Here is a 12,513-nt window from a genome sequence, read left to right on the forward strand (position 1 = left end):
GAAGACATGAAGATACCTAAGAAACACTTTTCAAAACTGGTCAAGTCTTATAGAGTGACCATTAGTCTGAAGAAATAATAATGTTGGTATTTGTTAAGTGCTTACTATGTGCAGAGCACTGTTCTAAGCGCTGGGGTAGATACAGGGTAATCAGGTTGTCCCACATGAGGCTCACAGTTAATCCCCATTTTACAGATGAGGTAACTGAGGCACAGAGAAGTTAAGTGACTTGCCCACAGTCACACAGCTGACAAGTGGCAGAGAATGATGGTAACACATCAGTCTGCACCTGGCAAATGACACCGAGCCAACAAAGAGTTGAATTCTGTTATCAAAATCTATTACTTGGGAAATACACTGGTCAATAATTCAAGAAGAGATGTCAGAATAAAAAAGGCTAGTGTTTACTTGTAAAGTCTGACAGATGGACTGTGGCATCAACCTGGTATATAGATTCAGGCCAAACAGAAAATATACAGATCAACTCACATGCCCAGTCTTCTGTATGTCTGAGACTTGGATTTATTTGGATGTCATATTTAAGTCTTTGAGCAGTTTCATGAAGACACCTCTATGCCATACAGGACATTGAAAGACAAAACAGAAACATCAAAAATGAATATCTGGAACAGTTATTTCACCAGCAGTGAAGCATGATTTGTCACATCATACCTCTGAGAAGACTGGAAACATAAGATATCCAAGGGACTGCTCTATAGGGAGCCAAAGTAGGTAAACGGGAAGACAGAAGAAAGAGATTGTAAGCTCCTTCTGGGCAAGGATTCAGCCTACCAACTCTGTTGTATTGTAGTTTCCCTAGCATTTAGTACACTGCTCTGCACACAGTAAGCACTCAATAAATACCACTGATTGATTTGATCTTGAAGGAAAAAGTAAAGAGATTTTACTTTTACAGTGTCTGATCTGATTTATCTTGAATCTACTACAACACTTAGCACTGTGCTTGGTCCATAGTGCTTAACATAGAAGCAGCTTGGCCTGGAGGATAGTGCCTGGGCCTGGGAGTCCGAAGGACCGGGGTTCTAAGCCCAGCTGACACTTGTCTGCTGTGTGATCTTGGGCAAGTCACTTAACTTCTCTGTGCCTCAGTTACCTCATAAGTAACCTGGGGATTAAGACTTTGAGTCCCATACAGGACAAGGACTCTGTCCAACCTGATTACCTTGAATTTACCCCAGTGCATAGAACAATGCCTGGCATATAGTAAGTGCTGTAAAAATACCATAAAAACACCACAATTAATACTAATATCCCTATTGTAACATCAACCAATGTGGCATAACAATGGGCATTTGGGAGATGACTACAAAAGTCAGATCAGCCTGTTGTACAGCAGTTAGAAATGGGATAACTCTCTTCAGACAGAGTCCTGAGAAACTAACATCCCAAAGAGGGAGAAACCAAAATGGCATTGTGCACAGAGAGTAACAAACAGCACAGCAAAGGCACTCTGATGCCATACATGCCTGTGATTGTCAGTCATGCATCGATCTTAGTATTAATGCATACACCAATACATTATCACTGTCATCTGTATCATCTTTTAATTGAAGGGCAGCTATGTAGCTAAAAAAAATTAAAAGAAAGCAGGAGACCTATTTACTTGAATGTATTAATCTTTTGGGGTTTATTCTCTATTTCTGCAGGCACAGTTGTCCAGTAAAGTGATTAAGTGCTTTTTTGCATTCTGTGAATTTAGCCTCCTGTCATTTTGAAAAATAATGTATTGACTTGAAACTGGCCACTCAGTGAATTTTAAAGGCAACTTTATTGCTCTTTTGGAATTAGAATGAGAAGTTTTTCTCATTAGGGATTAGAATAAGATCCTCTCATCAGTTTGCACAGTCAGTGGGTACTTGTTCAAAATACTTTCTCTCAATATCAATTTTTTAAAATTAGATTTGAAATCCCTGCATATAAAAACACCTCATTTTTTGGCAAGACTATGAAATTGTAAATTGTTAAAGTATTTTGTAGTAAATCAATTCACTACAAAGTTAGTTGATAACACTCATTTCACAATGCTCCACTTAGTCATTGATTTCTTCATAAGCTTGTAAATCATATTTATTGAGTGCTTACCTTGTGCAAAGCACTGTATTAAGCACTTGAGAGAGTACAGTATAACAGAGTTGGTAGATATGTTCCCTGCACATAAGGAGCTCACAGTCTAGAGTGGGTGACAAACAAAATAAATTACAGATATGCATATACATGCTGTGGGACTGAAAGTGGAGTAAATAAAGGGTACAAATCCAAGTGCAAGAAAATGTAGAAGGGAGAGAAAGTAGGAGAAATGAGAGATTAGTTGGATAAGGCGTCTTGGAGGAAATGTTCTTTTAAAAAAGCAGACAAAGGGAGTGGTGGTCTGCTAGATATTAGACGGGAGGGCATTCTACTTCAGAGGCAGGGTATAGGCAAGGAGTCAGTGGCAAGATAGAAGAGATCAAGCTACAGTGAGCAAGTTGGCATTAGAGCAGCAAAGTGTGCAGACAGTTGTAATAGGAAATCAGCAAGTGAAACAAGGTGATTAAGTGCTTTAAAGCTAATGGCAAGGAGTTTCTGTTCATTGAAGAAGTGAATGGGCAACCCCTGGAAGTTCTTTAGGAGTGGAGAAACTTGGAGTTTTGTTTGGGGTTTGTTTTTTTTTTTTTTAATGATTTAGGGAGCAGTGTGATGTATGAACTGGAGTTGGGAAAGACAGGAGGCAGGGAAAATCAGCAAAGAGGTTGATGCAGTAGGTAAGACAAGATAGGATAAGTGCTTGAATCAGCATGGTAGCCATTTGAATGGAGAGAAAAAGGCATTTTTTAGTTATGTTGTGAAGGTTGAACTGGCAGGATCTGGTGACAGTTTGAATGTGTGGGCTGAATGAGAGAGATGAGTTGAAGATAAGGCAAAGGCTACGGGCTTATAATAATGTTGGTATTTAATAATGTTGGTATTTGTTAAGCGCTTACTATGTGCCAAGCACTGTTCATTCATTCATTCAATAGTATTTATTGAGCACTTACTATGTGGAGAGCACTGTACTAAGCGCTTGGAATGAACAAGTCAGCAACAGATAGAGACAGTCCCTGCCGTTTGATGGGCTTACAGTCTAATCGGGGGAGACGGACAGACAAGAACAATGGTAATAGAGTCAAGGGAAAGAACATCTTGTAAAAACAATGGCAACTAAATAGAATCAAGGCGATGTACATTTCATTAACAAAATAATTAGGATAATGAAAATCTATACAGTTGAGCAGACGAATACAGTGCTGAGGGGATGGGAAGAGAGAGGGGGAAGAGCAGAGGGAAATGGGGGGAAAAGAGGGTTAAGCTGTGGAGAGGTGAAGGGGGGGCGGTAGAGGGAGTAGAGGGAGAAGGGGAGCTGAGTCTGGGAAGGCCTCTTGGAGGAGGTGAGTTTTAAGTAGGGTTTTGAAGAGGGGAAGAGAATTAGTTTGGTGGAGGTGAGGAGGGAGGGCATTCCAGGACCGCGGGAGGACGTGGCCCAGGGGTCGACGGCGGGATAGGCGAGACCGAGAGACGGTGAGGAGGTGGGGGGCAGAGGAGCGGAGCATGCGGGGTGGGCGGTAGAAAGAGAGAAGGGAGAAGAGGTAGGAAGGGGCAAGGTGATGTAGAGTCTTGAAGCCTAGAGTGAGGAGTTTTTGTTTGAGGCGGAGGTTGATAGGCAACCACTGGACGTGTTTAAGAAGGGGAGTGACATGCCCAGATCGTTTCTGAAGGAAGATGAGCCGGGCGGCGGAGTGAAGAATAGACTGGAGTGGGGCGAGAGAGGAGGAAGGGAGATCAGAGAGAAGGCTGACACAGTAGTCTAGCCGGGATATAACGTGAGCCCATAGCACTAAGGTAGCCGTTTGGGTGGAGAGGAAAGGGCGGATCTTGGCGATATTGTAAAGGTGAAACCGGCAGGTCTTGGTAACGGTTAGGATGTGTGGGGTGAACGAGAGAGACGAGTCAAGGATGACACCAAGATTGCGGGCCTGAGAGACGGGAAGGATGGTCGTGCCATCCACGGTGATAGGGAAGTCTGGGAGAGGACTGGGCTTGGGAGGGAAGATGAAGAGCTCAGTCTTGCTCATGTTGAGTTTTAGGTGGCAGGCAGACATCCAGGTGGAGATGTCCTGGAGGCAGGAGGAGATGTGAGCCTGAACGGAGGGGGAGAGGACGGGGCGGAGATGTAGATCTGTGTGTCATCTCCGTAGAGATGGTAGTCAAAGCTGTGAGAGCGAATGAGTTCACCAAGGGAGTGAGTGTAAATGGAGAACAGAAGAGGGCCAAGAACTGACCCTTGAGGAACTCCAACAGTTAAAGGATGGGAGGGGGAGGAGACCGAGAATGACTGGCCAGAGAGGTAAGAGGAGAACCAGGAGAGGACGGAGTCCGTGAAGCCAAGGTGAGATAAGGTATGGAGGAGGAGGGGATGGTCAACAGTGTCAAAGGCAGCAGAGAGGTCAAGGAGGATCAGAATGGAGTAGGAGCCATTGGATTTGGCAAGAAGGAGGTCATGGGTTACCTTAGAGAGAGCAGTCTCGGTAGAGTGGAGGGGACGGAAGCCAGGTTGGAGGGGGTCCAGGAGAGAATGGGAGTTAAGGAATTCTAAGCAGCGATTGTAGACGAATCGTTCTAGGATTTTGGAAAGGAAGGGTAGTAGGGAGATAGGACGATAACTGGAGGGGGAAGTGGGGACAAGAGCGGGTTTTTTTAGGATGGGGGAGACGTGGACATGTTTGAAGGTAGAGGGGAAGGAGCCATTGGAGATTGAGTGGTTAAAAATAGAAGTTAAGGAAGGGAGGAGGGCAGGGGTGATGGTTTTAATAAGGTGAGAGGGAATGAGGTCCGAGGCGCAGGTGGAGGGGGTGGCACTTGTGAGGAGGGAGGAGATCTCCACTGAGGATACTGCAGGGAAGGATGGAAAAGTAGGGGAGAGGGTTGGTGGGGGGGAGGGGAGAGGTGGAGGGGTGACTTTGGGGAGCTCAGACCTGATTGTGTTGATTTTTGTGATGAAGTAGGTGGCCAGATCACTGGGGGTGAGAGATGGGGGAGGGGGAGGAACAGGGGTCCTAAGGAGAGAGTTAAAGGTCCGGAACAATCGGCGGGGGTGACAGGCATGGGTGTTGATGAGGGAGGAGAAGAAGTTTTGCCTGGCGGAGGAGAGGGCAGAGTTAAGGCAGGAAAGGATAAATTGGAAGTGTGTGAGGTCAGCTTGGTGCTTGGACTTTCACCAGCAGCGCTCAGCAGCTCGAGCATAGGAGTGTAGGAGGCGGACAGTGGAGGTGATCCAGGGCTGTGGGTTAGTGGAGCGAGAGCGACGGAGGGAAAGGGGGGCGAGAGAGTCGAGATGAGTAGAGGGTGGAGCTGAGAGCGGAGACCTGATCATCGAGAGTGGGAAGTGAGGACAGGGTGGCAAGGTGAGGAGAGATGCTTTTGGAAAGACGGATGGGATCAAGAGAGCGGAGGTCTCTGTGGGGCAGTAGCGAAGATTTGCAGGGGGAGGGAGTGTGAGAGATGACGCAGGTGAGAAGGTTATGGTCAGAGAGGGATTTCAGAGTTGGTGAGGGAGGAGATAATGCAGCGGTAGGAGATGACGAGATCGAGGGTGTGACCGGGTCGGTGAGTGGGCGCTGTATGGTGGAGCAGGAGGTCGGCAGAGTCGAGGAGGGATAGCAGGCGGGCAGCAGAGGAGTCATCGGGTACATCCATAAGGATGTTGAAGTCTCCGAGGATCAGAGTGGGCAGAGAGAAGGAGAGAAGGAAGGTGAGAAAGGGGTCTAGGTGGTTGAAGAAGTCGGAGGTGGGACCGGGAGGGCAGTAGATGACAGCGATAAGTACCTGGAGGGGGTGGTAGAGGCGAATGATATGGGCTTCAAAAGAGGGGAAGGAGAGGGAGTGGGGAGGAGGGATAGTGCAGAAGCAGCAACGGGGTGAGAGGAGGAAGCCAACGCCTCCTCCCTTACCGGTGAGTCTGGGGGGAGTGGGAGAAGGAGAGGCCTCTGCTGGAGAGAGCAGCGGCGGAGACCGTGTCTTCGGGAGTGAGCCACGTTTCTGAAAGGGCAAGGAGGAAGAGAGAGCGGGAGAGGAAAAGGTCATGGACGAAAGGTAGTTTACCTGTAATGGAGCAGGGGTTCCAGAGGCCACACTTGAAAGTAGCTGTGGGTGCAAGGGGGAGGGGGGGAAGGGCGAGGGGAGGGGGATGAGGGGTAGTGGTGGGACAGGAGAACTGGGATGGGGTGTGGGTGGGGAAGAGAAAAGGGGGGAGGGGGTGAGGAGGGGGTTTGGTGGGGGAGAGAGTAGGGGGAGGGGGAAGAGGGGTAGCGCTGGTAAAGTGGGGTTCTAGGGTAGGGGGGAGGAGGCAGAGGAGAGAGCGGGAAAGAGCTGAGCGAGAGAGGGGAAGGGGAGGATAGGAAGGGGAGGGAGGGAGGAGGGGGGAGGAGGGACATGGTGAGGCCAGAAAGGTGGGTGACAGCACTGACAACGATAAACAGTAACAAACGAAATCGGTAATATAGCAACATGATACAGTATGATACAATACAGTAGTGTTAATAAGCGGGCGATGACCAGAGTCGGGGGTAGGCTCGATTAAGGGCCGACCTGATCAAACTCAAAGTCAGGCGGCTGGTGAGGCCAGAGAGGTGGGTGGAAGCACTGACAACAATAAACAATAACAAGCGAAATCGGTAATATAGCAACATGGTACAGTATGATACAATAGTGTTAATAAGCGGGCAATGACCAGGGTCAGGGGTCGACCCGACCCGACCCAATCAGACTCAAAGTCAAGCGGCTAGTGGCCAAGAGAGTCCCAGAGCTCAAGACCAAATGTTCCTGAGGCGGCAGGGGGGGCTCTGAGGTTGTCCGGGGGGGGGGGGTGGGTTTGCGGCCGTAAGCTGGGTAGATACGAGGAGATCAGGTTGCCCCACCTGGGGATCACAGTTCTAATCCCCATTTTCCAGATGAGGTAACTGAGGCACAGAGAAGTTAAGTGACTTGCCCAACATCCCACAGCGGATAAGTGGCAGAGCTGGGATTAGAACCCATGACCTCTGACTCCCAAGTCCGGGCTCTTTCCACTGAGCCACGCTGCTTATAAGAAAGTGAGGATGATCGTGCTCTACAATGATGGAAAAGTCAGGGGGTTCACAGGCTTTGGGTGGGAAGATGAGAAGTTAAGTTTTGAACATGTTAAGATTGAGGCTGGGACATCCAAGTAGATATGCTGCCAAAAGCAAGAGGAAACACAAGACTGCGGAGAAGATGAAAGATCTGGGCTTGGGAAGCAGATTCTATGATGGTATTTACTAAGTGCTTATTCCACGCTTAGTGCTAGGGTAGAGATAAGATAATCAGACCAGAGACAGTTCCTGTCTCACACGGGGACCATTAAAAATGTCAGGTAACTTTGAAAAGCGAGACTGCCAGTTGAGAAATTTCTTTAATTTCTCATTTTAAAATGGGACTAGCATTGTTTATTCATTTCTGATTCTTTCCTCTAATTTGTTTGAATGACTGCAGAATTAGACATCACCATGGTTTTTCAGCTTTTCTCATTGTTTCAGCTTCTTAAAGGAATAGACAGAGAGAAAAGTCCAGTGTATCTTGGAATGATTCCATCAGAGAAAGGAAATTCAGAGTTTCAAGTTTCTATTTCCTTTGGAAAGCTGAATCAGTGCTGTTGATTTTTGAGGAGTATTTTTTAAACCAGGTGGTTAATTGTGCAAAGTAGTAATTGGATTTCCTGATAACAGTAACAAGTAGAGACAGTGATTTGTTTAAAGGAAATTCAGATTTTCAAGTCTATTTCCTATGGAAAGCTGAATCAGTGATGTTGATTTTTGAGGGGTGTTTCCTAAACCAGGTGGTTATTTGTGCAACATAGTAACTGGATTTCCTGATAACAGTAACAAGTAGCAAGAGTGACCTGTTGATGTTTGGTTTGTTTTTTTTGAGAGGGAGCATTTAGCACCTCATTAAACTTACTATAATATCCCATTTTTTATATGATACTTTTATTGCCAAAGCACTTTCATATTACCTATCTCACTTTTGTCCTCTAAACAACCCTGTGAGGTAGGGAAAGGCAGGTATTATTACCCATATTATACAGAAGAGGAAACCAATGTGTAAGAAAGTCAAGTGATTTGTCCAAGGTCTTGTAGCACACCAGTGGCAATGCTGGGACTAGAAGCTGTGTCCTCCAGCTCCCAGACCACTGTTTTGTCCAAAATACCTTGCTGCCTTCCCAATTATTATAATAAAATTGTACAGAGAAGTTGAGTTCTTGACTAAGCTGATCCAATTTTGGGAAGATCGAAGTGGAAGGGGGACAAGTACAGGTCTGAACAGGTAGGAAAGGTTATAGTATACGATAGAGCAACAGACATGGATTGATAATTACTATTGCTGTTATTACTACATTTAATAGACACTCACTATGTACCCATCCTTGTACTAAGTGCTGGAACAAAAATAATCAGGTCAGCCACAGTCTTTGTCCCTTATGGAGCTAGTACACTGTTTTGCAAACAGTAATCTCTCAATAAATACGGCTAAATGGAGCTCAAACTCTAAGGAGGATTGAGGACAGGTTATTTGATCCCCATTTTGTAGATGAGGAAACTGAGGAACAAGGAAGTGAAGCGCCTTCCCAAGGTCACACAAATGACAGATGGTGGAGTTGGGATTAGAATCCAGGTCTTCTGATTCCCAGGCTCATGCTCTTTCCACTGGGCCATGGGGCTTCAAACACCAGTAAAAAAGAAGGGACAGAGTGGAACAAAGGACCAGTGTACAAAAGAGGATGCCAAGGGGAAGGTAAACCAAGAGGCCATAAGAACAGAAAGAGGGAATTAAAGAGGAAAAGAGAAAGGAGGAAAAGAAATAAGGATAGGAGGAAGAGGATTAGAAGAAAGAAAAGGAAAAAAAAGAGGGAGAAAGGAAGGAGAAATGGAAATGCAGAGGAGGAAGGTGCTTATTTATCCACTGACATTAATCAATGGTATTTATTGATTGTTCTAAACACTGTACTAAGGTCTTGGGAGAGTACAAACAGTTTTGGTAGACACATTCGCTGCTCATAATGCGCTTACAATCTAGAGGGGGAGACAGACGTTAATATAAATAGATAAAAAAATTACAGACATGTACATAAGTACAATGGGGCTGAGGCAGAGATGGATAAAGAGTGAAAAACCAAGTGCAAGACATCTGGATCATGATGGGGATAAAAGGTGCCACTTCTAATCTCTGAGGTGCTATAAGCCTGAGTGGTAGCTAGATCCCAAAAGACACAGAGGTTCTCCAGCTCTGTGCCTGACTACATTGTCCAGTCGAGTCGTCTCTGACCTGCGATGCCATGGACACCTCTCTCCCAGAATGCCCCATCTCCATTCATTCTGGTCATGTATCTCTAGAGTTTTCTTGGTAAAAATGTGGAAGTGGTTTACCACTGCTTCCTTCTGTGCAGTCAACTTGAGTCTCTGCTCTCGACTCTCTCCCATGCCGCTGTTGCCCAGAACAGGTGAGTTTTGACATGTGGCAGATTGCCTTCCACTAACTACCCACAGCCCAAACTAGGAATGGAAAGGATATGCCTCTTCTTGGCTCTCCTTCCCCTAGTCGAGACCAATAGAGTACTTGAAACTCTCCAGGTGTGACCCTGAGAGGAGCCTGACTACATGGTGAGAAGCAGCGTGGTCTAGTGAATACAGCATGGGCCTGGGAGTCAGAAGGATCTGGATTCTAATCCCAGCTCTGCCACAAGCCTGTTAGGTGACCTTAGGCAAGTCACTTAACTTCCCTGCACTTATGTAACTTCATCTTTAAATTGGGGATTAAGATTGAGACCCCCATGTAGGACAGGGGCTTTGTCAAATCTGCTTTGCTTGTATCCACCTCAGCTCTTAGAACAGTGCCTGGCACATAGTAAGTAGTTTTTTTTAAATACAATTATTATTATTATTGTGGCCTTGAACCCCTTCCTGTGTGCACTTAGACACAAATTTACTAAAACACCAATGTGCCTTAGGTTAGTTGGAGCTAGAGGTGCAGGAAAATTGGGAACTGTCTCACCCAAATCAGCCATCAGGTCCCTAGCAAGAGCACTGCTTTAGCTGTGTGTGCATTTATGCCTGTGCCTGTCCTGATTCCTTCCCATTTTCACCCTGGGCTGGGTTTGGTATAGACCTTGACAGTCCTGCTCATCAATGTGAAAATGACTTTACAGTTGGAGAAAGGAGCAATTCTCTCCACACCCCACATGGATTTTTCAGACAGAGATTTTAGAGGCAGGAGTAGAGGCAGCCCTAACCTCGTTTGGTCTGAGAAATGCAAACAGGAAACACACCTCTAGATAGTGAGCTCCTTCATGAGCAGAGAACATGTCTATCATCTGTGTTGTATTGTACTCTCCCAAGCTCCTAGTATAGTGCTCCGCATAAAATAGCCCACAATAAATACCATTGATTGATTGATTGCAAGCTTCTAAGGGTCATTTTGCTTCTTCATATTTGTGAAGTACACAAAATAGCAGAAGGCAGAGGAAGAGGATGGAAGGGGAGAAGCAAAGAAGAGAGAAAATTTACCTTTTTATAAGCTTTATTGTAAAGATCTACTCATTTTTAATTGTATTAATAACTTCATAATAAGGCTAGTAAGCAACAGATCCAGCCAAATTGAATTCATGGCAAGAATAGATTACAACAAAAGAGGATATGGCTCTAAAAACTGGTCAAGAATAGCCTAAGATGAATGATGCAGAAAAAATGTGAAAATCTGACTTTTCCCCCTCTAGTCTTCTCTTCCACTATAATTTTTCTATTTGCCTTTTCCTGTTCTCCATTGAACTGGCAAAGAGACCTTCTGAGGTAGAAGGGAGAATCAGAGACATCTCCAGAAATGGGATTAGAAACAGGTCTGAAAGAAGGTTTACCAAGTCCCTGTTTCCAAATGAAAATTCAAGTGAGACAACTAGAACTTGCTCTCATTAAGTGCTCCTAGTCCATTCCACTGGGCACTTAAACCCAGACATGGCAATTTGAAAGTCTAATCTGGGCAACCCAGCTTGAAAATTGGACAGCCAGATGTTAGTTACCCCCTGACTTGAGCAAAGTATCATCCCCTTAATCTCTGGCACTGACTGTTTAATGGTACACACACTTGTCAGCAAAGTCCATAAAACACTATGCTTTAGTAACTTCATGATGAAAAATCTTGTCCCTCTTCCCTAAACTGAGGTTCACTTATTAGTGAATAAAGTCTGCCTCCATTACTAGACTCCTCCATTATGATTCTTAAGAAAATAATCATTTTATCTGTCAGTGGCCCAAAATACATGGAGAACTAAATTATTCTAAGGACACTGCTGATGTTGTGGGAGACCACCTTGAAATTATCAACATTAACAAATGTGGTACTGGATATGTTCATATTTCCATATTTTTTGGAATATATACACAATATTTCCTTTAGGTTCAAGCTACCCAAGGTGTGGTCAAAGCTAGAGAAAATACCAAACTTCTATATCTCTGAACAATCCAACTCGAGGTCTACACAACCCTTCCCCTCAAGTCACGGTTTTAATCGCTTGCATAGGTAGAGTTTGGGAACATTTAGAAAGTCTAAAATTGAAAATTAAAAATTAAAAATGTTACTGATTCCCTGGCAGAACTGTTTTCTGAAGTCCATTTTTCAATGATCCCACCAGTCAAAAAAATTAGAATCAAAGACAACCTCCAAGCTATTCTATTCCACAGTACACTTCCCCATTACAGAATTTCTCAAATATTTCATCTGTTCTTAATTTAATTCCTCTCCACCTAGGGATATAATCTCAAAAGTTTCCTTTCTACAAGGAATAGGCATCAGACACTCTTAGGGCATTCAAGGCATTCAGATCATGATGTACTAGGTGCACAAATAAAAATCGTATTTTTGTCTAAAAAATCAACTGCCTTTACCTGCTACTTTGAAGATAGTCAGGTGTGGTCTGCAGTGGAAGGATCCCAGTGCATTTCCTGCACAGTTCATCCAAAGACCTTGGAAAACCCACGTAGCAGTGATAACAGATGATGCTCTGCTAGTTACTTTCCATTCATTAGATACAGTGGCAGCAATAAGGGCTCCGACTCCACCACATCCAAAGACAAGAGCAGAAATCTGTGCCCCTGACATACTTGGTTGTCTTTGCAGTGAAACTGTGAGGGAAACTGAAAAGTGTGATGGTCTAAATGCGGGGTGAGGGGAAACATTCAGCATAAGCAAATTACAAGTGTTGCAAGTGAGTTAATGTGGGTATGTAACAAACCCTTCATGCTTGGCTGGATGACGGGTTACAGGAATTAGGAAGAAACACCGTTTGTATAGGGTAGTGTGAGTAAAGGCCATACTCCAAAATTCCTCATTAACTGGGTAGGATTTTGCTAAAGTTTTAAAGATTTATTTCCAAGGATCTTTCTGTTTCAATTTTTTGTTGCTGATTCTGAAAGT

General features: G+C 44.8%; 1 protein-coding gene across 5 annotated transcripts in view; it reads right to left on the reverse strand.

Annotated features, from left to right (window-relative positions):
- CLDN10 (claudin 10) overlaps positions 1 to 12,513 on the reverse strand; it is a 143,890-nt gene that overhangs the window by 95,914 nt on the left and 35,463 nt on the right. The window contains exon 1 of one of the 5 annotated variants that reach the window (XM_029073369.1): positions 11,985 to 12,259. The exons of 2 other annotated variants lie outside the window; for them this stretch is intronic. In XM_029073369.1, the coding sequence (XP_028929202.1) occupies positions 11,985 to 12,198 (214 nt within the window). In that variant the 5' untranslated portion in view covers positions 12,199 to 12,259. Of the gene's footprint in view, positions 1 to 11,984; positions 12,260 to 12,513 lie in introns of those variants that run through there. 2 more of the 5 variants (XM_029073363.1, XM_029073364.1) reach the window with 2 other exon arrangements.

The sequence above is a fragment of the Ornithorhynchus anatinus genome, chromosome 10 (genome assembly GCF_004115215.2).
Source record: "Ornithorhynchus anatinus isolate Pmale09 chromosome 10, mOrnAna1.pri.v4, whole genome shotgun sequence".
Lineage (NCBI taxonomy): Eukaryota > Metazoa > Chordata > Mammalia > Monotremata > Ornithorhynchidae > Ornithorhynchus > Ornithorhynchus anatinus.